Source organism: Cervus elaphus, chromosome 14 (genome assembly GCF_910594005.1).
Source record: "Cervus elaphus chromosome 14, mCerEla1.1, whole genome shotgun sequence".
In the NCBI taxonomy this organism is placed as follows: domain Eukaryota; kingdom Metazoa; phylum Chordata; class Mammalia; order Artiodactyla; family Cervidae; genus Cervus; species Cervus elaphus.
This window is the reverse complement of record NC_057828.1, coordinates 38626759-38652389: the sequence shown is the minus strand read 5'-3', so window position 1 is coordinate 38652389 and position 25631 is coordinate 38626759. Positions and strand designations below refer to the sequence as shown.

At 40.1% G+C, this 25631-nt stretch overlaps 1 protein-coding gene and 1 long non-coding RNA gene across 2 annotated transcripts in view; one reads left to right on the top strand and one right to left on the bottom strand.

Annotated features, from left to right (window-relative positions):
- Positions 1-19874, top strand: part of SLC19A2 (solute carrier family 19 member 2) — a 32375-nt gene extending 12501 nt beyond the window's left edge. The window contains exons 3-6 of the mRNA XM_043924043.1: positions 13646-13868; positions 14955-15147; positions 15510-15651; positions 17903-19874. Of these exons, the coding sequence (XP_043779978.1) occupies positions 13646-13868; positions 14955-15147; positions 15510-15651; positions 17903-18031 (687 nt within the window). The 3' untranslated portion in view covers positions 18032-19874. The remainder of the gene's footprint in view (positions 1-13645; positions 13869-14954; positions 15148-15509; positions 15652-17902) is intronic.
- Positions 1797-25631, bottom strand: LOC122707982. Its single transcript, XR_006344976.1, has 3 exons — positions 25534-25631; positions 17366-17461; positions 1797-2043 (listed from the first exon to the last, which is right to left on the bottom strand). It is a non-coding gene; the product is annotated as an uncharacterized LOC122707982 (long non-coding RNA).

The window sequence follows — 25631 nt, the reverse complement described above, 5'->3', positions numbered from 1 at the left end:
CTCAAGTATCCTTGCCTGTAAAATTCCATGGACAGAGGAGCCTGGCAGGCTATAGTCCATGGAGTAGAGTCGGACACGACTGAACAACTAACACACACACACACACACACACACAAATGGAATGAGAATCAGACAGTCCTTGCCACAGCCATACATACCCCGGGCAGGGATGCAAGTCCTCTAGAAGGCACTGCAGATGGGAGCTGGAGCGTAGGGATTGTGGAGCAATCCCAGGGCCAGGGCTGCTGTTCACTGTGGAGAGACAGACCAAGGAGATGTGGAGGAGGAGACTGTGGTGGGAAATGCCTGTGGAGGAAAGTTAGGCAGCCATGGAAGCCAGGCGATACTGCTGAGTCATGTGTAGGGGGTGGAGCCATCACCATAGCCTCTCTCTCTCCACACACCAGCATCGGCAGCTGAACAATAGACAGGCTGGCCCATCAAATGCCTGATACACTGGACTACAGAGCAGGACCCCACCAGGGTGCCCCTTTAAGTGACTGATGTGCCAATCTACAGGGCAGGACCCCAGCCAGGGGGGCCCCACTATGTGCCTGACTCACCGAACTCAGGCAAGCGAGCCCTCTAGGTGCCTGAACGGGCGGAGCTGTGGAGAAAGACTAGCCAAAGAGGCCTCCTGATCACCAGCTACCAGAGGCTTGGAAGAAGACTCTGGTAGGGCCCTAACGCCTACGGCTGAGGCAGTCTGTGTCCCTGCACATTTGGTGCTGCACAGGGTCCCCGCAACCCAAGCAGCTGCACCACCGTCCTGCTCAGCCCTCACTGGGCAGAGCTGCCACAGGCAAAAACGTTCTGGCGTCTGTGCATGTGGGGCTGCCTCGGTCGTGTCCAGTTCCTTGCAACCCTGTGGACTGTGGCCTGCCAGGCTTCTCTGTCAGGGGGGTTCTCCAGCCAAGAATACTGGAGCATATTGGTCAGTACTGGTTGCCATACCTTCTAGAGCACTATGTTTTCTGCTGCCCTAGCCGCCAACTCCCCTGAGTACCTGGTGCTGCCAGAACCCCAGTGACCCAAGCAGCTGCACCACCTCCACGCCTGGCCCTCATAGGGGCAGACCCAAGTCCTCCAGGGCAGCCTCAGGAGCAAACCCCAGTGGACGACCCACATGTAGAGTTGAAAATAAAACCACACTTGAAACCCAGGGGCAGGGTGGCTAAGGAAGAAGACCCAAAACCTTTCCACCAGCTGCACAAGCTTCAGGTTAAATCCACATGATCAACTAGGCAGACTCTGTCTCTATGGAAAATATAAAAGGACACTGAGAGCTCCCACAAAGGAAAACACACTAGTTCTGATAGCTGTGTGTGGAGCCGAGAACACACAGGAGTAGGACCAGATTGGAGTCTGAGCTGCCCCCACAGCAGGTCCAGAGACCGGCACAGTGTTGGAGGGCATCCTGGGGAGGTGAGGTGGACTGTGACTCCCAGCAAGGGCAAGGACCCTGACGGCAGTGACTCAAGAAAAACAGTTATTATTCTTATGTTTTGACTTGTTCTGTAGTTTCCCTTGGATTTTTTTCTTTTTTCTTTTCCTTCCCCCCTCCCCCATTGTAGCTGTCGATTTCATGGACACTGTGAAATCTAATTAAACTTTTTGTTGTGGTCCTTTAATGGACCAGAACCTGGTGGTCCAGAGTTGATAAGAAAGTGAAAGAGAGAGCCAAAGGGAGGGAGAGAGAGAGAAAGAAAGAAGGAAAGAAAGAAAGACACGGGGACCCAAGTTCTGATGGAGCAAAGGTGCTTTAATGATCTTTCTGTGAGTATATATAGGCTGTTGTATAAGGAATTTCTTTCGACAATGATAAAGATCAGAAAACCAAATGTACAGCAACCGTTACCAAGGGAACAAGGGATTAACAATGGTCATAAAGTCAGGAGACAATCCATATCTCAAGAAGGAGGATCGAGACTAAGCTGTTTTGTCGTAAGGAGAATGTTTACTGAAGGAGATCCACGCATGTCTCATCCTATGACCTCAGTCCTGGGAGCGGCATGCCTTTCCACTAGTTTCTGTTGCTGGAAACTGATAAGGAACAGAGAATTTATGAGAAACAGCATGTAGGAATCCTCCTGTTAAACATTCCCTGGCAGTTTTTGAATATTTTTTCTTTTTTTCTATCACACTTTTTATTGTTCTTATAAACCTCTGCCTGTACATTGGGCTTTAGCATTCCTGTAGAGTTTTGCTTTTTTTTCTTCTTTTTTTCTTTTCTAATTAAAAATTTTTTAAGCCTATTATTATTTTTTCTATATTTATTCCTTTGTTTGCTTTTCCTACTGTTCTTTTCCCCTTGCAGTTAATCTTTAATGTATATCTACCTATATTTAACTTTGCATATCTAATCTTTCTTTTCTTTCTTTCCTTTCCTCTCAAAATATTTGTTAGTTTTGTTTTCTTTGCTTTATTCCCCGCTTGGCACCTTGCCTTAGTTTTGTTTTCCAGTTTGTGCTTTAGTTAGTTTTTGTCTTAACTGGTAGATATAATTTTTGGTTTCCTTTGTTCGCTGGGTCAATCTATTGTACTTTATTTTTGTTGGACTGTTTTGATTTTGCTTATGAGTGTATATGTATATTCCATTATTTTAATTATTATTTGCCTGATTTTGTAACTGCCATTTGTCTGGGGTTAATCTTCGGTTTTTCATTTTGAGGTATTTATTTTAATCTCATTTAATGCCATAACAAATCACTTGTGGAATCTTCGTTCCTGACCAGAGATCAAGCCCTGAGCCTTTCGAGTGGGAGCACTGACTCCAAGAACCTAGACTACCAGAGAACTAACCCTAGGGAGTATCAAATCCTGAGAACTCACACAAAGGAAACCACTTGAATATAAGACCCAGCATCACCCAACCACCAGTAGCACCCTGTGCAGGATGCCTCATCTAAACAACAGACAAAACAAAACTACAAACTGAACCATCAGCAGACAGGATTACCACCTCACTCAGCCTTGCCCATCAGAGGAAAAACAAAACAACAATAACAACAAAAAACTCAGCACAAATCTCATCCTATACAAAGCTTACACAAACCACTGGACCAACCTTAGGAGGGCAGAAACCAAAAGGAAGAAAGAATTCAGCCTTAAACCCTGGGAAAAGGAGACCTCAAACACAATATGTTTAAAAAAAAAATTATGAGAAGGCAGAAAAATATTGCACATCTGAAGGAACAAACTAGAAACACAGAAATCCAAATAAATGAGGAGGAAACAGGCCAACTACCTGAAAAGAATTCAGAGTACTGATAGTGAACCTGAAAGTTGCTCAGTCGTGTCCGACTCTTTGCAATCCCATGGACTGTATAGTCTGTGGAATTCTCCAGGCCAGAATACTGGAATGGATAGCCTTTTCCTTCTCCAGGGGATCTTACTAACCCACGGATTGAACCCAGGTCTCCCACATTGCAGGCAGATTCTTTACCTGAGCCACAAGGGAAGCCCAAGAATACTGAAGTGGGTAGCCTATCCCTTCTCCAGAGGATCGTCTCGAACCAGGAATCAAACTGGGGTTTCCTGCATTGCAGGCTGATTCTTTACCAACTGAGCTATCAGGGAAGCCCATAGTGATGGTAAAGATGATCAAAAACCTTGAAAACAGAATGGAGAAAATGCAAGAATGAATTAATAAAGACCTAGAGGAATTAAAGAATATACATACAGAGACAAACAGCACAATTATTCAAATTAAAAATACCCTAGAAGGCATCAGTAGCAGAATATCTGAAGCAGAAAAACCAATCAGTGAGCTGGAAGATAAAATGGTGGAAATAACTTCTGAAGAGCAGAATAAAGTAAAAAGAATGAAAAGAACTGAGGATAGTCTCAGAGACCTCTGGGACAATATCAAACGCACCAACATTCAAATTATAGGGGTTCCAGAAGAAGAAGAGAAAAAGAAAGGGTATGAGAAAATTCTTGAATGATTATAGTTGAAAATTTCCCCACACGGAAAAGGAAATAGTCAAGTCCAAGAGGCACAGAGTCCCAGACAGGATAAACCCAAGGAGAAACACACCAAGACACATACTAATCAAACTAACAAAGACTAAACACACCAAGACACATACTAATCAAACTAACAAAGACTAAACACAAAGAAAGAATATTAAAATCAGCAAGGGAGAAGCAGTAAGTAACATACAAGGGAAACCCCATACATTTAACAACTGATCTTTCTGCAGGCCAGAAGGAAATGACAGGATATATTTAAAGTACTGAAAGGGAAAAATCTACAACCAAGATTACTCTACCTGGCAAGGAACTCATTCAAAATTGAAGGAGAAACCAAAAGCTTTTGACAAGCAAAAGTTAAGAGAATTCAGTACCACCAAACCAGCTTTACAAAAAAATGTTAAAGGGACTTATATAGTCAGAAAATACAAGAGAAGAAAAAGTTCTACAAAATCAAACCCAAAACAACTAAGAAGATGGCAATAGGACCATATATATCAATAATTACTTTAAATGTAAATGGATTAAATTCTCCAACCAAAAGACACAGACTGGCTGAATGGATACAACCTGTCTACAAGACACTGACTTCAGACCTAAAGACACATAGACTGAAAGTGAGAGGATGGAAAAATATATTCCATGCAAGTGAAAAGCAAAGGAAAGCTGGGGTAGCAATCCTCGTATCAGACAAAATAGACCTTAAAATATAAAGAATATTATAAGAGATAAGGAAGGACACTACATAATGATCAATCCAAGAGGAAGACATAACAATTGGAAATACCTATGCACACTCAACATAGGAGCACCTCAATACATAAGACAAACACTAACAGACATAAAAGGAGAAATTGACAGTAACACAATAACAGTAGGAGACTTTTAACACCCCATTCACACCAAAGGGCAGATCATCAAAACTGAAAATTAATAAGGAGACACAAGTCTTAAATGATACACTAGATGAGATGGATCTCATTGATATCTTCAAGACATTCCATCCAAATGCAGAAGAATACACCTTCTTCTCAAGTGCACATGGAACATTCTCCAGGATAGACCACATCTTGGGTCACAAATCAAACCTGAGTAAATTTAAGAAAATTGAAATTGTATCAAGCATCTTTTCTGACCACAACACTATGAAATTGGATATCAATTACACACACACACACACACACAAAACTAAAAAAAACACAAACAGATGGAAAATTAAAAAATACGTTTCTAAATAACCAACAGATTACTGAAGAAATCAAAAGGGAAATCCAAAAAAATTTCTAGAAACAAATGACAATGCAAGCACGACAACTCAAAACCTATGGGATGCAGCAAAAGCAGTTCTGAGAGGGAAGTTTAGAGCAATACAATCCTACCTCAAGAAAAACATCAAATAGACAACCTAACTTTACACCTAAAACAGCTGGAAAAAGAAGAACAAAAAGCCCCCGAAATTAGCAGAAGGGAAGAAATCATAAAGATCCAAGCAGAAATAAGTGAAAAAGAAATAAAAGAAGCAGTAGTAAAGATTAATAAAACTAAAAGCTGGTTCTTTGAGAAGATAAACAAAATTGACAAACCTTTAGCTAGACTCATGAAGAAAAAAAGAGAAGAATCAAATCAACAAAAGTAGAAATGAAAAAGGAGAGGTTACAACAGACAATGCAGAAATACAAAGGATTATAAGAGCCTGTTATGAGCAACTATATGGCAATAAAATGGATAACCTGGAAGAAATGGACAGATTCTTAGAAAAGTTCAATCTTTCAAGACTGAACCAGGAATAGAAATTATGAACAACCTGATTACAAGCACTGAAATGGAAGCTGTGATCAAAAATCTCCCAAAAAAACAAAAGCTCAGGACCAGATGGCTTCACAGGAGAATTCTGTCAAACATGTAGAGAAGAGCTAATACCTGTCCTTCTAAAACTGTTTCAAAATATTGCAGAGGAAGGAACACTTCCAAACTCATTCTACAAGGCCACCATCACCATGATATCAAAACGAAAGACGACACAAAAAAAGAAAATTACAGGCTAGTCTCACTGATGAACATAGATGCAAAAATCCTCAACAGAATTTTAGCAAATAGAATTCATCAACACATCAAAACACTTATACATGATGATCAATTTGGGTTTATTCCAGGGTTGCAAGGATTCTTCAATATGTGCAAAACAATCAGTGTGATACATCATATTAATAAATTGAAAGATAAAAATCATATGATCATCTCAATAGATGCAGAAAAAAACCTTTGACAAAATTCAGCACTCTTAAAAAAATGGGCATAGAAGGAACCTACCTCAACATAGTAAAGGCCATATATGATAAGCCTTCAGCAAACATTATTCTCAGTGGTGGAAAAACTGAAAGCATTCCCCCCTAAGATCCCCCTAGAGTGTCCACTTTCACCACTACATAGTTCTGGAAGTCCTGGCTACAGCAATCAGAGAAGAAAAAGAAATGAATCCAGATCGGAAAAGAAGAAATAAAGCTCTCACTTTACTCACTTTACAGATGACATGATACTGTACATAGAAAACCCTAAAAACAGTATCAGGAAATTACTAGAGCTAATCACTGAATTTAGCAAAGTCTCAGGATACAAAATCAATACACAGAAATCACTTGCATTTCTATATACCAACAATGAAAAAATCAGAAAAATTAAGGAGTCAGTCCCATTCACCATTGCAACAAAAAGAATAAAATATCTAGGAATAAATTTACCTAAGGAGAGAAAAGAACTATACACAGAAAATTATGAGACACTGATGAAAGAAATCAAAGACGACATAAACAGATGGAGAGATATTCCATGTTCCTGGAACATGGAAGAATCAATATTTTGAAAATGACTATACTACCAAATGCAATCTATAGACTCAGTGCAGTTGCTATAAAATTACCCATGGTGTTTTTCATAGAAGTAGAACAAAAAATTACAGAATTCATATGGAAACACAAAAGACCCCAAATAGCCAAAGCAGTCTTGAGAAAGAAGAATGGAACTGGAGGAATCAACCTTCCTGACTTCAGATTATATTATAAAGCTACAGTCATCAAGACAGTATGGTACTGGCACAAAAACAGAAATATAGGCAAATGGAACAAGATAGAAAGCCCAGAAATAAACCCATACACCTATGGGTACCTTATTTTTGACAAAGGAGGCAAGAATATACAATGAGGCAAAGACAGCCTCTTCGATAAATGGTGCTGGGAACACTGGATAACTACTTGTAAAAGAATGAAATTAGAAGACATCCTAACACCATACACAAAGATAAACTCAAAATGGATTAAAGATCTAAATATAAGACCAGTAACTATAAAACTCTTAGAGGAAAATATAGAACACTCAATGACAGAAATTAAAACAATCTTCTCTGACCCGCCTCATAGAGTAATGGAAATAAAAACAAAAGTAAACAAGTGGGACCTGATTAAACTTAAAAGCTTTTGCACAGCAAAGGAAGCTATAAGCAAGGTGAAAAGACAGCCCTCAGAATGGGAGAAAATAGTAGTAAATGTAACAATTGACAGAGAATTAATTTCTAAAATATACAAGTGGCTCATACAACTCAATACCAGAAAAACAAACAACCCAATCAAAAAGTTGGAAAAAGACCTCAACAGACACTTCTCCAAAGAAGACATACAGATGGCTGACAAATACATGAAAAGGTGCTCAATTTCGCTCATTATTAGAGAAATGCAAATCAAAACTACGATGTGTGAGGTGTGTTGTGAGATATCTAGTTGATACATATCTAGCTATTACAATAGCTGGAACATGGAAGCAATCTAGATACCCATCGGCAGATGAATGAATAAAGAAATGTGTGTGGTGTGAGATATCACCTCACACCAGTCAGAATGGCCATCATCAAAAAATCTACAAACAAGAAATGCTGGAGAGGGTGTGGAGAAAAGGGAACACTCTTGCACTGTTGGTGGGAATGTAAATTGATACAGCCACTATGGAAGACAGTGTGGAGATCCTTAGAAGACTAGGAATAAAACCAGTATATGACCCAGCAATCCCACTCCTAGGCATATACCCTGGGGAAACCAAAATTGAGAAAGACACATGTATCCCATTGTTCATTACAGCACTATTTACAATAGCTAGAACAAGGAAGCAACCTAGATGTCCACTGATAGATGAATGGATAAAGAAAGTGGTGGTAGATACATACAATGGGCTAGTAGCCATAAAAAGGAACGCATTTGAGTCAGTTCTAATAAGGTGGATGAACCTAGAACCTACTATACACAGTGAAGTAAGTCAGAAAGAGAAAGTTAAATACCATATTCTAACACATATATACGGAATCTAGAAAAGTGAAAGTGAAAGTCACTCAGTCGTGTCCAACTCTTTGTGACCCCATGGACTATACAGTCCATGGAATTCTCCAGGCCAGGATACTGGAGTGGGTAGCCTTTTCCTTCTCCAGGAGATCTTCCCAACCCAGGGATCAAACCCAGGTCTTCCACATCAGGTGGATTCTTTACCAGCAGAGCCACCAGTGAAGCCCAAGAATACTGGAGTGGGTAGCCTGTCCCTTCTCCAGCAGATCTTCCTGACCCAGGAATTGAACCGGGGTCTCCTGCATTGCAGGTGGATTCTTTACCAACTGAGCTGTGAGGGAAGCCCTAGAAAAATGGTACCAAAGAATTTATTTGCAGGGCAGAAGTGGAGAAAGAGACAGAGAATGGACTTATGGACATGGGGAGAGGGGAGGAGAGGGTGACATGTATGGAAAGAGAGTAATACAGAAACTTACATTACCATGTGTAAAATAGATAGCCAACGGGAATTTGCTGTATGTCTTAGCAAACTCAAACAGGGGCTCTCTTTATCAACCTAGAGGGGTGGAATGGGGAGGAAGATGGGAGGGAGGTTCAAACGGGAGGTTCAAAAAGCCATGTATACCTGTGGCTGACTCATGTTGAGGTTTGACAGAAAACAACAAATTCTGTAAAGCAATTATCCTTCAATTAAGAAAAAAAAAGTGTCACTATCTCCCTTTTACAGATGAGGGAACAGAAGCTTACATTAAGTATCTTACCCAAAGGCACCTAGAAAGTGGCAGTCAAAATGCCCACCCCAGACCTAGTTGACTCCTAAAACCACTACAGTAGAGACTCCCTTGTTGCAGAGTAGTAACTTCTCAAGCTTAAAAAAAAAGGCATCAAAACCTTCAAATAAAATCTGAAATTAGATGCCCCATGGGGAGTTCCCTGGTGGCTTAGTGGTTAGGATTCTTGGCTTTCACTGTTGTGGCCCATGTTCAAACCGTGGTTGGAGAACTGAGATTCCACAAACCATGTGGTGCAGCCAAAAAAAAAAAAAAAAATGCCTATGTGATAAACAAGTGAAAATTGAGCTGAGGGATGGTGTGAATAGGCAGAACTATGAAATATTGCATGATCCTTATTCTGGTGAGATTATCTTAGCATTTTAGGGAGAAGATGGCCTTTATTTACTTAATTTCAATAGTCACCTCTTAAAATATATGGCTAATAAACATTTTAAGATGAAAAAGAAAATTATACTGACTTTATTTAGAAGATTCATACTTAATTTTTAAGTAAACAATACAGAAAACTACATAAAAGGAAGTCATCTGAACTGCTGGGTGCAAAGATTACCACTGTTAATATTTTATTGCCCTTTCTAAACATTGCTGTTGTATGTATTCATTTTATAGTAAACAAAAGTATAATCTACATGTTTTACAACTTTGTTTTTTTACCCATTGTTAATATAATACTCACCTTTCTGTCTTTTTATGTCAGAATAGTTTTCAGAATCCAAAGAATTAAAGCCATAATGGTAAAAATGACTGGTGGGAGATTTGTGTTGGGCAGGACTCTGCCTTTCCCACCAGGTTGGCCCTGAGTGCTAAAAGCTGGAATCAGAGAGACTTGTGTGAGGGACAGAGTTTGTCTTTTGAACTTTTCTACTTTTTCCCCCTCATTTGTGGTCACAACCTTTCCCTGATTGTCTCCAGTTGGACCCCTGCCAAGATATGTCTGAGTTGGGATGGTGGGGAGGATGTGTAGCCCCTCCCTTCTGCAGCTTAATGCCCTTGAAACTTAGATAGGTGTCATCCCCCCTGAAAAAGAGTAGCCAAAGGCAGATCTCTGTGCCAGCTCAACAGGTTTCCAGTGCTTCACTTTCAGGCTTATGAACTAGGGCTCTATGAGATACCAGACTGAGCCAAAAATGAGTATTCCTAGGATAAGATAAGTGCACAGCAGGCCAGAGCAGGAAAGTGTGTCCCAGAAGCCTTTTCTGTTGGAAGAAAACTCTATCATTGCTGACTCATAAACACACCTCAAAAGTGCTGCCTTCTGTCCTTTTGTTCTTGTTTCCTTTGAATGTTGTTCATCAGTATTGCTCTATTCTAATCTTGTGTCTCCCAAAGTCTGTCTCAAACATTCTTCCGTGATATATATTTGGTTCCTTTCCCTTGAAACCAGGTGTACTTTTATCTGTCCCTCATTGTATACATTTTAACCATTTTGGATGGTGAAATATCAATAGCTGAGGAAATAATGATAGTCTTAGTTTCATCATAAAAAATTTGTTCACTGTTTACAGCAAGAATTAGGATTGTGTCCTTCAAAAGCACTTAACAGAAGACTTACTCTTGAAAATTTCCATCCTTGGTTGATTACAGACAAATCTCCTTCTGCATATATACAACTGAGCTAAGAAAAGAGTAATTATTTAACTTGACATTGTAAACACTTAACTATAACTATTAAAAGGTTCTGTTTAAAGAGAAGGGGCTACACAGAAATTAACATAAAATGACTTGGAGTTGAATATAAAACCTGAAGCCATAAAAATGCTTAGAAGGAAACATAGGTGATACACTTGACATCTGTCTTGGCAATGATTTTTTTTTTAATTTGACAACAAAAGCAAAAAATAAGTGGGACAGCATCAAACTAAAAAGCTTCTGCATGCCAAAGAAAAACATCAACCAAATGAAGACAGACTACTGAATGGGAGAAAATATCTGCAAATCATGTTTGATAAGGGGTTCATATCCAAAATATATAAGGAACTCATACAACTCAAGAGCAGAAAAAAAAGAATCCAATTTAAAAATGGGCAGAAGACCTGAACAGACATTTTTCCAAAGATGTTTGGATGGTCAGCAGGTACATGTAAAGATGCTTAAATCACTAATCAGGGGAATGCAAAGCAAAACCACAAGGAGCTATCACCTCATACCTGTTAGGATGGCTATTTTCAAAAAAATAAGAAATGTGTGGGTATGGAGAAAAGGAATCCCTTTTGCACTGTTGGTGGAAATGTAAATTGGTGCTGTCACTATGAAAAACTGTGTGGAAGTTCCTAAAAAAAGTAAAACTGGAGCTACCACAAGCTCCAACAGTTCTACTCCTGGCTACATATCCAAAGAAAATGGAAATACTAACTCAAAAAGATACACCTACCAGTTCATTGCAGCACTGTTTATAATAGCCAAGATGTGAATACAACCTAAGTGTCCAAGAGTGGATGAATGGGTAAAGAAAATGTGGTATACTCACATATATACACACACGGAAACATTATATAGCCACAGAAAAACAAATGAGGTCTTGCTATTAGCAACAACGTGGATGGACTTGGATGGATGCTAAGTGAAGTAAGACACACAAAAATATTGGGTTGGGCAAAAAGTTTGTATGGAAAAATCTGAACAAACCTTTGGCCAACCCAATATCCTATGATCTCATTTATATTTGGAAACTAAAAACAAAACAAAAAAACCTCAAGCTCATAAATACAGAGAATAGATTGGTGGTCGCCAGAGGCAGGGGCTAGGGGATAAGCAAATGGGTAAAGAAAGGGGAGTCAAAATATTCTAAGTCCTAGTTGTAACTAAGTTGTGAGGATGTAATGTACAGCATGGTGATTATAGTAAGTAATACTGTATTGTTTATTTGAAAGTTGCTAGATCTCAAAATTCTCATCACAAGAAAAAAATTACAGCTATGTACGGTGACAGATACTGACTATACTTACTGTGGTGATCATTTCACAATGTACAAATACAGAATCATTTTGTTACACACCCAGAACTAATACAGTGTCAAAGGTCAGTTATACCTCAATTTTTTTCAAATAAAGGAAGTTTCATGTTCAAGACTGGCTTCCCCCATGGTTCAGTGGTAAAGAATCCACCTGCAATGCAGGAGACACAGGAGATGTGTGTTCGACTCCTGGGTCAGGAAGGCCCCCTAGAGGAGGGGATGGCAACCCTAATTGCCTATTCCAGTATTCTTGCAGAGCAAACCCCATGGACAGGGCAGCCTGGCAGGCTACGGTACCTAGGGCCGCAGAGAGGTGGACACAACCCTCAGTCTCTGATGCAACTGAGCAGCAGCAGCTTGTGCAAGACGTGGCCGCCAGCCAACTAGCAGATTGAGTCATGCTGCTGCCATCCATGCAGATGATCTATAACAGGGCTCTGTCTCACATCCTTCCTCTTGAATGCTGCTTCATAGTTAGCTTCCTCTTGGTCTCTGGATTCTCTCCCTTTGCCTACCTGTGTTAGCTGCAAAATTTCCTATATTCTGAGCAAGCTTCCGAACTTAATGGCAACTTGTGGTAGATTGACCTTTGACATGATTGGAGTTGGCCCAAAAGTTTGTATGAAAAAAAACGAAATGGGTAAAGGGGAGTCGAAAGGTACTGAGTTCTAGTTATAAATAAGTTGTGGGGATGTAATGTACAGCATGCTGACTGTAGCCAGTAATACAGTATTGCATATTTGAGTATGGTGTCTGGACTCTCACACTGACTTCTTGACATAGTCCAGGGATAATGGAACACGGCTGAGTCACGTTTTGATTGACTCAGTTACATGCATAATAGCTTTGTTACCTCATTATTATAGTGACGTTTCCTGTACATGCTGGGAGAAAAAACATAAGGGAGAAAATTAAAATCACTGATTACCCCCTCACCCAGAGAGAACTGCTGCTAATATTTTAGTTTGTTTTTTCCTAAGACTTCTGTTTTAACCATTATCTTTCAGTGAATCTGATAGGTTCTCATTCATGAACTCTACCTGAACAGTGACTTACTGGTGGATGTTAAGTCACTTCAGTCATGTCTGACTTATTGCCACGCCATGCACTTTAGCCTACTGGGATTACTAATTATTGTTTATTCTTAATGCTGCTTGCCCCTGTGTGGGAAGATGTGGAATGTCATCTCCCTTTGACTGATGTCTGCAGTCTCTGATCATCTTTCTACCTTCATTTTGTAAACAATGTATTGTTTGCTGGAGGTACTAATGTATATAGAACATTTAAAGCAAAATATATTTTTCCTCCAAGAGGGAATAAATGTAATTGCTAAGAAGTTGATATATATATATATACACACACACACACACATATGGACATGAGTTTGAGCAAACTCAGGGAGGTAGCGAAGGACAGGGAAGCCTGGCGTGCTGTAATCCATGTGGTTGCAAAGAGTCGGACACAACTAAGCAACTGAACAACAACATATATGAAAGAAGCAATTTGTTTTCTCAAGGAAACAGAAAAAAGTCTGCTGAATAGAAAGTTGAGTCTACACAACAGCTTTCTGCCCAGTTGCTTTCTTCCCTTTTTCTGGGTAGGAATCCACGCCAGACCGTCTCCTTGTGCTGAAGGTCCTGTGGAATGATTTCCTGGTGTGCTACTCCTCCCGCCCTCTGCTCTGCTGGTCTGTGTGGTGGGCCCTCTCCACCTGTGGCTATTTTCAAGTCGTGAACTACGCACAGGGCCTGTGGGAGCAGGTGATGCCTTCCCGCCATGCTGCTATCTATAACGGCGGTGTGGAGGCCGTTTCAACCTTACTGGGTAAGCAGTGGTGGGCGGTAGGGCAGGTTGGGTGGGGAGAGTCCTCTGGTAGTTTAGTTGACCATGATCAGAGTTTTCCTCCCCTCTCAAATTTGAAGTCACCTCAGAGAATGGTTTGTTTACTTTGTTTACTCTGATTTTATCATTAGGATGACAGTTCAGAAGTGTGCATTCAGGGAGGACTATGACTAACAAACTTGAATTCTTTATAACCTTTGGGTAACCTAATGTAAGGATCCTGTAAATTGTTTTCTTACCCAGGTTTCCTTTATCTCTGATTTACTGCGTGCTTCTGCCATGTGTGAAACTTCGAGCAACACTGTTCAGTACTTTAACAATAGTAGCTAGTATATGTTGTGTTGCAGGTGCTGTTCTAAAGACTTTATGTATATTAACACCATCCTCACAGAATTCCTTTGTTGCAGTTATTACCCCCATTTTCCAATTAAGGAAGCTGTTGAAAGATATGTTAATCACTTGCCCAAGGTCATATAGATGGTCAGTGGTAAAGTCGAGGTTTGAACTCAGAGCCTATGTCCTTGGCCATTAGCATCTGTCGTTCCTTTCTAATTTGTTGATCCACCTCATAGGTCTTAGAAGATCATACAGGACTTCTGTGAACACTTTTAACTGTGACCAGCACTTAGAAAGCACTCCATACCATTTAGCTCTCATTATCCTCATCATCGTCATTTGACCACGTGATGAACTGCCCCTCGGATGGGAGGAGAGATCAACCATCCTGCCATGTTGCCAAGCTACAGGCAGGATGGTTCTCTTTGACTCTTGCCTCTGCCTCCACCTCAGCAGCTTTCTCTTAGCAGCACCCCTGGTTCTGTGTCCTCCTTTTCCATCTCATTACCCACTGCCCTAATTCAGTCTCTCATCATCTCTCCATGGCCTCATACTGTTTATTCCATCAGATCCAAAAATCTCTGCCTAACTTTCAAGGGCCTCCATAATCTTGAGCTACCCTGGTTATAAATTTAAAGAGCTTAAAATGTCATCATCTAAGGTGAATTTTTCATTTAGTGAAATAGTACTTGTTTAGCAAAATGAGTAATTACTTTTCTTTTTGTTTTGTAGGTGCTGTTGCAGTGTTTGCAGTCGGTTACATAAAAATATCCTGGTCCACTTGGGGAGAACTGGCATTGTCTCTGTTCTCTCTCCTGATTGCTGCCGCAGTGTATATCATGGACACTGTGGGTAACATTTGGGTGTGCTACGCATCCTACGTTGTCTTCAGAATCATCTACATGTTACTCATCACGATAGCAACGTATGTATTTCGATTCAAAGAAGCATTAGGAAGAGCTGTAACAGGATTAACTTTTTGGTTTCTTTATAAATTAAATTTTCTGGTTCAAGGGCAAATGGGAGGAAGCATTATACCATAAGGGCATTATCAGTTTTTCTTTTGAGGAAGCATTTAGGCAAGTTTCATTTATTTCCTTGTTCATGTTTCTACTGTTTTCAGACATTTGCGTGAGGTTTACATCATTTAGCAAAAGAATACTCTTCACTTGGTTGGGAAGGGAATTGACAGTAGAAAAGTATGGGCTACTTTTCACATTTGAAATAAAAAATGTAACTATCCTTGAAGTAATTCTTATCTATGCATTCTTTTTTTAATTTTTTAAGTTTTCAGATTGCTGCAAACCTTAGCATGGAGCGCTATGCCCTGGTGTTTGGTGTAAATACCTTCATTGCCTTAGCACTGCAGACTCTGCTCACTCTAATTGTGGTAGATGCCAGTGGCCTTGGCTTGGAAATTACCACTCAGGTAAGGTCTGTTTCAATACTGAAGATGTTATGGGTTGATCAGGGTAACAGAAGTGGAGCATGCTTCAGGGAAGCAAATTCAAACACTATAGACAGATAGAAAATTGAAAGTAAAAGTGTTCTTTCCTTCCTTCAGTTATCCCCCACCCTTAGTTCCTTTCTACCAGGAGGATGCTGAGACCATCGTCTCTTTGATGAGGCCCTAGAACATTTCTAAGTGTGATTATCCAGCCTTGTGGAGCTGAGAGGTAGTGTTGGTTCCATCTGGACCTAGACCTTCTGCTTCCTCACCCAGTGTTTCCCTCCATTTTTAATTCTGTGCCTGGAATACTGTATCCCATGTTTGAGATGCCTGCTTCACTTGAGAGCTGAGTCTCCTCCCTTCTTTAAACACCCCCCACCCAAATACCAAGGTAATGACTTGCTATTGATGACTAGCATTACACATGACCTATTGAGAAAACACCTGTACAAACACCCAGAGACAGTGTGAATATGTTTATTCACTCTGGAATTGTATAGTTGTATATGGCTTCATTCATTGTGAGTTGTAAATAGGGCTTGGGATGTACTTTAGCAAAATGGGCAATTGAATCAAAAAGTGCCTACCCCAGCTCATCTCAGCTCAAAAGATTCTATCTCCATTGTTCTTCCCACTTACGTATTAGTTTTCCTAGAATACAAAGACCTGATATGTTAGTAGTAATTAACTTTGTTTTTACTGAGGAGATCTAAAAGAGAAACAATAGGTAATGTGTGTTGGGTGCCTTCTGTGTGCCAGGTACTTTATATAGAATTTTGCAGGGTTGCTGTCAGGATTAGACGTCAAGAAAATGAATCTGAGAGATGTGTTGTTTAAGGTCACGGTGAATAATAGTATGGCAGAACCAGGATTCAAAGCAACATCTGACTCAAAAGCCTAGGCATCTCCCTCTGCAATATGCTGCCTCAGAAAAGGGTGGGGGAAAGGTGGATAGAGCAGAGGAATGGGAGCTTATTACTGTCTTTTAAGTAATTATGACTTATGTGTTTCCCAGTTACTACCTGCAATAAAAACATTGGGAAGACCTCTCAAGGGTTAAGTGCTTTCATTTGGGATGGAGGGTAGGAGAGTAAGTGCTTGTCATATCGCTATAGAAGTGGTGGGTTTAAATATATGGAATAATAATTTTGTGGGCTATGCTCAAACTCATGACCGCCATGATTAATTAACCAATTTCCTATAGGAAAATGTATCCAAATCTTAAAGGACTTGGCTCAGAGGGTTAGGCTTCCCAGGTGGCGCTAGTGTTAAAGAAGTCTCCTGCACTGGCAGGAGAGAAGAACTTAAGAGAAGTGAGTTCGATCCCTGGATCAGGAAGATCCCCTGGAGAAGGAATTGGCAACCCACTCCAGTGTTCTTTCCTGGAGAACCCAATGAACAGAGCCTGGTGGGCTACAGTCCATGGGGTCGTGAAGGGTCAGACATGACTGAAGCGACTTAGTATGCACGCAGAGAGGGTTAGAGCGACATGCTTACTGGATCCATGAACCGGCTTATCAGTATTTAGTAAGTTATTTTAATAAGAAAATGATGATGTTGATAAATCATATAATCACATTAAAAAATGGCTTACACATTCAAAAATGGCTTAATAAGAAAATGATGATGTTGATAAATCATATCACATTAAAAAATGGCTTTATAAGAAGATTCTTATAAAAAGTTATCTTACAATGGAATATAGTTGACCGTCTACTGCCCTCTTCTGGGAAAGAGTGGAAATTCTTGATCTTCAGAATTTGGCCTGATGTCAGCTTGAGTTAGTTGACTGGAGGGTAGAGACCAGGATTCATTTAGAACAGCAACAAAAATGAAAACCAGTAATATTAACAGGATTAGCATTGAGTTAATAAATATTTACATACAGAATCCCATTCCTTCCCAACAACTCTGTAATCAGGATGTATTATGAATTACAAAACGGGTTGTAACTGAAGCTGAGGCTCAGGCACTGAGTCTCTGCGTCCAGGCCACACAGCTGGTAAGTGGGTAGTTGGGGTGGCACCCCGGCAGTCAGGCGCCAGTGTCGCCATGCTGTCCTGCCTCGAATCCTCAGTGCCTGGCACGTTGTGTAAGCACACAGTGCTTTTTGAAATTGTATTGAGAAACTGAACGTATCTTTAATGATAGAGTCTGTTCACATATGTGTAATAGAAGAGCTGACCTTCTAGTGGATAATTCTGTAAATTACTTCTCCCCCCCTCTTTAGTTCTTCATCTATGCTGGTTACTTTGCACTCATCGCTCTGGTTTTCCTGGCTAATGGTACAATCAGTATTGTGAAGAAATACAGAAAGCAAGAAGATCCAGAATCAAGTTCTCAAGTGACCCCCTCATAACATGCTGCAAATGAGCTTCATATTGCAAGAATTCTGCACAACCGCTGTGACCGGATATATTTAATTTTTTAAAGTGTAGACACATATTTATGAGTATGCATTTCATGGCTTCAGAGCAGCCAGTTGACTATACCTTGTCTTCCCAGAGTAACAATACAGTTGAGAAATGAAGTATTTGGAATACTTATGAGAGCCAATTTAACAATGCGTTTTTCCTGCTTCAAAAGTGAACTTGCTTTTGAAAACCAAGAATCAAGAGCAGTCAGGCAGCACATGGTAATGTACACATGCTCACAAGTGAGTTTGGTGTTTCATAGGTCAAGTATTCTACTTCTGTGTCTGATTAGCCAGATGCTTGGCCTGTTGGGACCAGGGCTTCACAGGCCATAAGATGTTACAGTCAGAATCGAAATAGTGTTCTAATAGCATCTGCCTTTGTTCAACTTAGTTCTCATGTCTGTGTTACTCATGTGCATTTGTTTCTACAGATGACAACATTTGCCCTGGTTTGGTGTTCTATAAAGAATATGTGTTGATTCTGAGTTACCTTTAAAAATTCATTGTGTAAATACTCTCAGTGCCCATCTTGACTGTTATGTATTTGTGTTGATTTTTCTTAGAAGTATATTTTTACATTATTCATATGCTTCCCAGAGAAGCTAATTTAGTTAAAAAATAAGGCAAGTTTTGAGGCCTACTAATAATATAAGTGACTAATCAGAAAACTTAAGGTAGGTTTACTTGTCTTTTATTCTTCGGTATGAAGGACTATTAATTCTATGATGAAAAGTTACAAAGTGGGCTAAAGGCATAACTAGTCCATTTTGTATCTGCATTCCCTTTTATCTCCAAAATAAAATGGGAAAGTCTTCTCTTAAAATAACTTCATGTCCATTTATGGCATTTATATTATTTGTCCTTCTTATCCAAGATAAAGGTGTCATTAACTATTGGATTATTCCAAGGTCTTTTTCACTAACTGAGCCACTTTATTTTGGTGGGACAGGAACTAGGATGGACTTGTTCCCGAATTTTGTATATTAAATTTGCCTTTGTTTCTAAAGGTGGATCATCTTGAATATCTGCTTAAAATAAGAATTGCTATTGATTCCATTTCCAAGTTACTTGAAAAATGTTATTATGTGTACATTTAATTGGGAAATTAGTCTACCAAATGACTGCTAGCATATGTGAGACATGATAACTATTTTAAAGCTAAGTTTGTTGTCTTATCTTAAAAAAAAAAAAAAAAAAACCCTAGGTCAACTTTTTTAGAATGACATAGGTAAATACTGAATAGTAATGTCAAGATTCCAAAACTGACATATTCATTTATGTAAGCAAGAATTCCAGAAGCAAATGAATGAGGATAAGAATGTCCTTTTCCAGTCACCTTCCTTTCTGAATAAGAGAAAGGAGAAGAACGCTAGCTAATGAAGGAAAAAGGAAGCGATATCATAAACAGCAGCCTCAATTTTGCATTTTGTCTTTGTTTTATTTTGCTACATAGGGAATGTGTACTCAGAAACAAGCAGAAAAATGATGTTTGAGGAATTTAATTTTTTTAATAAAATAGACTGTGGCACAGACTATTCATGTAACTAAAGCAGTATTTCCCTGGAATTTAAGTCACAGTTTGTTGTATACAATCAGAGCTTTTACTTATTTAAGAGAATAATAAGTTCGTATCTTGGTGTGTGTGGTACTATTTGTAGAATGCTGAACCCAATTTGCAAGTTGCACTGTATGTGGTTTTGGAAAGAAGTGCAAATAATTTGTTGTACTTTTTATTCAATACTGTATAGACTATACAATTATTTTTTATTAAATATTTTACAGTATATTTTTCCTTGTTTAAAATATTTGTTTTTATGTCTTTGTTGCTCCATGCAGGCTTTCTCTAGTTGTGGGGAGCACAGGCCCTAGAGCCTGCAGGCTTCAGTAGTTGTGGCTTGCCATCTCTGGAGCATGGGCTTAGTAGTTGTGATGCACGGCTTAGCTGTCCCTCAGCATGTGGGATCTTCCTGGACCAGGGGCTGAATCCATGGCCCCTGCATTGGCAGGTGGATTCTTAACCACTGGACCACCAGGGAAGCGCTGGTCTTGACCTTTGACTCTTCCCTCTCATTTCTGTTGTTTTCCCAATTTTTTTCTAGCACCTCACTGTACTGTTTATTTTTCTTGGTCTTCATCTTGGTACCTCTTATATTTTTAGAAGCATTCTCCCATTTAGAAACTAAAAAGACCAATGTTCCCTTCAGTGTTAACTGAATTTTTCAGATAAATGAAATGAAATTGAATCAAAGGTAGAAGGTGCCCTCTTGTTTTGAAAAAATCATAGCCTTTTGGTTATAGCCCCAAACGTTCTGGTACCCACGGAAGCATCTTCTTGCCATCAGTTGAGAATTGTTTTGTTCATTTTACCTGACAAACCAAACCAGTCTTTTCTAATAGTATTTGAATATGTACTTTCTCATTAGTTCCCATTGCAAAATCTTCATTAAGGTATTTCATTGATTATCACCAAAGACTTGGAAATTTTTCATGCAAAAAACTTTTTAAGATAAAGTTTTCTGTCCTTATACATACTTTATGTATCTGAACAGGAACCACGCCTTATTTTTGTCTTTTGTTGGCAAAACACATCTTGTGTTTGTGCCCCATGAACACTGAGTTATACAAATGATATGTGATGGACTCAACGTAACTACCTGCCAGTACAAAAGCTAAATAAATGCTGTTTTTTAAAAAGTACATCAAAGTAAAGCATTAAGATTAAAATGCCTGTCAATGATGTCTAGTCCACTAGATGCTTTATTCAAGGCATTGTGCTCAAATGATAGAAATTGGGTATCTATTTGTCTTACTTCTTATGGAATCCTAGGGCTTTTCAGATGATGCAGTGGTAACAAACCCACATGCAAATATAGGAGATGGAAGAGACACAAGAAGATCTTCCCTGGGTTGGGAAGATCCCCTGGAGAAAGAAATGGCAACTCACTGCAGTATTCGCATCTGGAAAATTCCATGGACAGAGGAGCCTGGCAGGCTGCAGTTCATGAGGTCACAAATAGTCAGACATGCAGGACTGAGCAACTGACCAGGCATGCATGTGTAATTAGTACTTTACATTTACTTATATAACATGTTTTAGTTTGGAAAGGCATTTGTGAACATCATCTCTTTTGATTCTGGAAAAAGCATCCTGTGGTAGTCCTAATTCCTCTACTTTTTTCATTAAGTAATGCTGATGGAAGGGGCTTCAGAATACTGAGTTTGCCATTCAAAGCTCTGATTCATTAGGGAAGTTACTCTGGAGCTTCAGTTTATTCTTTTTTTTTTAATATTTCTTTTTACTTGCTTGGCTATGTCTGGTCTTTGTTCTGGCATGCAGGAACTTTAGTTGCAGCATATGGGATCGGCATGCCAATTCTTAGTTGTGGCATGTGAGATCTAGTTCCCTGATCAGGGATTGAACCTGGGCCCCCTTCGTTGAGAGCGTGGAGCCTTAGCCACTGGACCACGAGGGAAGTCCTGAGCTTCAGTTCCCTCATCAGTAAGTGGGGATGATACTTACCTCATGAGACTGTTCTGAAGAAATGAAAGAACATATGTGAAAGCACCTGTCACGTGGAAAAATCAGTTCCCTTCCCCCTCATTCTCTATTAACAATTAGTTTTAGCTGTCAGTCTCAAATGAGCCGACCATTGGAAAAGACTCTTGATGCTGAGAAAGATTGAGGGCAGGAGAAGCGGGTAACAGAGGATGAAGTGGTTGGAGGGCATCACTGACTCAACGGACATGAGTTTGAGCAAGCTCCAGGAGATGGTAAACAGGGAAGTCTGATGTGCTGCAGTCCATGTGGACACAAAGTGTCAGACATGACTTAGTGGCTGAACAACAATCAGTCTCAAAATTGCACTCTCAAGTGAAAGTTCTTTTGGAATGTTTCAAAATAAAAAAGATAGACACTCTCATTTTTTGGTCAAGTTTTATTTAATTACTTTGACATTGCCCTTCTTTGGGACTGGAAAACTCACCTTTTTCAGACCTGGAGCCACTGCTGAGTTTTCCGTATTTGCTGGCTTATTTAGTGTAGAACTTTAACAAAGCATCTTTTAGGATTTGAAATAGCTCGGCTGGAATTCCATTTCATTGGAATCAGTTTTCATTCCAATCCCAAAGAAAGGCAATGCCAAAGAATGTTTAAACTACCACACAATTGCACTCATTTCACATGCTAGCAAAGTAATGCTCAAAATTCTCCAAGCACGGCTTCAACAGTACATCAACTGAGAACTTCCAGATGTTCAAGCTAGAATTAGAAAAGACAGAGGAACCAGAGATTAAATTGCCAACATCTGTTGGATCATAGAAAAAGCAAGAGAATTCCAGATAAACATCTACTGCTGCTTCATTGACTACACTAAAGCCTCTGACTGTGTGGGTCACAACAAACTGTGGAAAATTCTTAAAGAGATGGGAATACCAGACCACCTTACCTGCCTCCTGCGAAACCTGTATGTGGGTCAAGAAGCAACAGTTAAAACCAAACATGGAACAATGGACTGGTTCCAAATTGGGAAAGCAGTACGTCAAGGCTTTATATTGTCATCCTGCTTATTTAACTTTATATGCAGAGTACATAATGTGAAATGCCAGGCTGGATGAAGCACAAGCTGGATTCAAGATTGCCAGGAGAAATATCAATAACCTTAGATATGCAGATGCACCACCCTTATGGCAGAAAGTGAAGAGGAACTAAAGAGCCTCTTGGTGAAAGTAAAAGAGGAGAGTGGAAAAGTTGACTTAAAACTCAACATTCAGAAACCTGAGATCATGGCATCTGGTCCTATCACTTCATGGCAAATAGATGGGGAAACAGTGACAGACTTTTATTTTCATGGGCTCCAAAAACACCACAGATGGTGACTGCAGCTACAAAATTAAAAGACACTTTCTCCTTGGAAGAGAAGTTATGACAAACAGACAGCATATTAAAAAGCAGAGACATTACTTTGCCGACAAAAGTCTGTTTAGTCAAAGCTATGGTTTTTCCAGTAATCATGTATGGATGTGAGAGTTGGACCATAAAGAAGGCTGAGTGCCAAAGAATTGATGGTTTTGAAGTGTGGTGTTGGAGAAGACTCTTGAGAGTCCCTTGGAATGCAAGGAGATCAAACCAGTCAATCCTAAAGGAAATCAATTCTGAATATTCATTAGAAGGACTGATGCTGAAGCTAAATGTCCAATACTTTGGCCACCTGATGTGAAGAGCCAACTCACTAGAAAAGACCCTGATGCTGGGAAAGATTGAAGGCAGGAAGAAAAGGGGACAACAGGAGGAGATGGTTGGATGGCATCACCAACTCAATGGACACGAGTTTGAGCACGCTCTGGAAGATGGTAAAGGACAGGGAAGCCTGGCATGCTGCAGTCCATGGAGTCGCAAAAGGTCGGATACAACCAAGGGACTGAACAACAACAACATTTAATTACTTAGATGAATTATATCAACAACAATGTAATGATAGCTCATAATTAGATAGTGTTTACTATTTATGACGGTGCTAAATAATGTTCTAAGGGCTTTACATGCTCTATTTGATTTCTGTTATTACCAAATGTTACTGAATTGCAGGTTATTAAAATAACAATTTCTAGTAATACAAAATTTTGTAAGAAAAATTCTGGAATATATTTTGTGAGATACTATTAAAGCTGTTAGGTTTTAAACAGTACTGCTTTTTAAGTTCATGTGTTTACATAGCAAGTTATAAATATGTAATCTTTTATTTGAAATAAAGTATAATTTGAGGTAAAATTGTCATTTAGAAAGCTAAACACTCCCTCTTATTTTTAATTTATATTTTACAAAGTTCTGGGGGTACAACGAAAATGTCATGACTCCAGATTTCAAAGAACTTAAAATGTGTGATAAGAAAAGATAGGATCTTGATAGAAAGCAGAACAGAGAGGCCAACTGCAACACCAGTTAGTGTCAGGTATCATAATGATTTAGAGGCTTGGATCTCAAAAACTACAAGTACACTGGGGGAATAATGGACGACTTCCTGAAGGAGGTGACATTTGAGTTAGTCATGCAGCATGGCCAGAATCTTACAGGAAATTTAGAAAGAGGAACGGATTAGAGTGGAGAAAGAGGCATAAGTAAAGGTATGAAGGTCAGAAAGTGCAGGTTCACAATCAGCAAGGAATATAGAGAGCAGGACAGGGCAGTTTGGGGATCATTTTCTAATGTTCATTAATTGCAGAAGGAAGCAGGGAGAATGATTAAGCTTGTCTTTAGAAATTTAATCTGGCAGCAGTGGAAGATACTACCTAAAATTTCTAGGAAGATACTACCTAAAATTGCTAGTTGGACTGCCATTTTGGGTCCACTAGGTGTCAGCGAGGAAGGCCTTTATGATCCCTAGCAGTGGGAAAAAACAGGACTGACTTGGGGTTATGAACCTTCTAGAATGTGTGCCCCTATTTCAAAAGTATCTTAGAAAGTGTTAATAACCTACCCATGGTCACATGTCTTTGAAGTGGAGAATCCGAGATAGTATTTTTTTTTCCCCACTTTTATTAAAGTTGCCCCTAAACTTTGCTGATTCATGTTGCTGTATGGCAGAAACCATCACACTATTGTAATTATTCGGGATAGGATTCTGATTCCCACCCTAACACTGCAAACTAACCGTCATTTCCACCCCTGCACCCCAGCAGTTCTGTAAGGATAAGACCCCAGCGGGAAGACTGAGGGGGTGGGAAGGTGCAGTCCTGACTCAGAAGACTGACTGCCAGGGTGGAAGGATGCCAGGCAGGGGTGGGCCGAGGGGCTCTGTTGGAATGGCTGGCAGAGTGACTGTGGGGTAGGAGCCCCGCGGAACGAGTTGCCAGGATAGGGTAAAACAAAGTTGCAGAAAATCCAAGAAGGGATTTCTCCGCCCCGCCTCCCCATGGTCCCCGCGCCCCCTCCCCTCCAGCCCTAGACTGGAGGCGGGCCTGCGGTGGGCGCGGCGCGCGCACTGCCCTGAGCGCCTGCCCTTTACAGCCCGCCGCCCGCCCGTGGGCTGCGACCCATGCCATGTTTTCGCACTCTCTCTTACAGAAACGGCGCTCCAACTCCGCCGCCACTGTGGGAGAGGGAGGTAGGGCTTTGGAAAGACCAGGCTGTGTGCCGCACTTGACAGTTTTCTGTAAGTCCTCCTCTGAAAACCACAGCCCCAAACCTCGGCGTGAGGGAAAGCCTGAAGGACCGCTAAGGGGGTGGGTGGGCTGCTGTCCGGGAAGTCAAACGTGTTTGGTAATCAGCATGCTGCTTTGCTGTGCTCAGTCCTGTCCAACTAACACTTACTGAAAACCTCTAAACTTACTCATCTGTTTGATACAGTTCATCTTCTCCTGCCCATACCACCACCAACTTCTTATTCTAACAAACTGCATGACTTGACCATCATTCCTTGCAGAATGCCAAAAGTCTTGGGAGGACCTACCTGCCATGTTCTGGGAGTGTTGACGAAAGTAGACCTTGAGCTCCAGAACAGTATTTACAGATTGAGCACTTGGACAGAGGGCTCCCTGGAAATCCCAG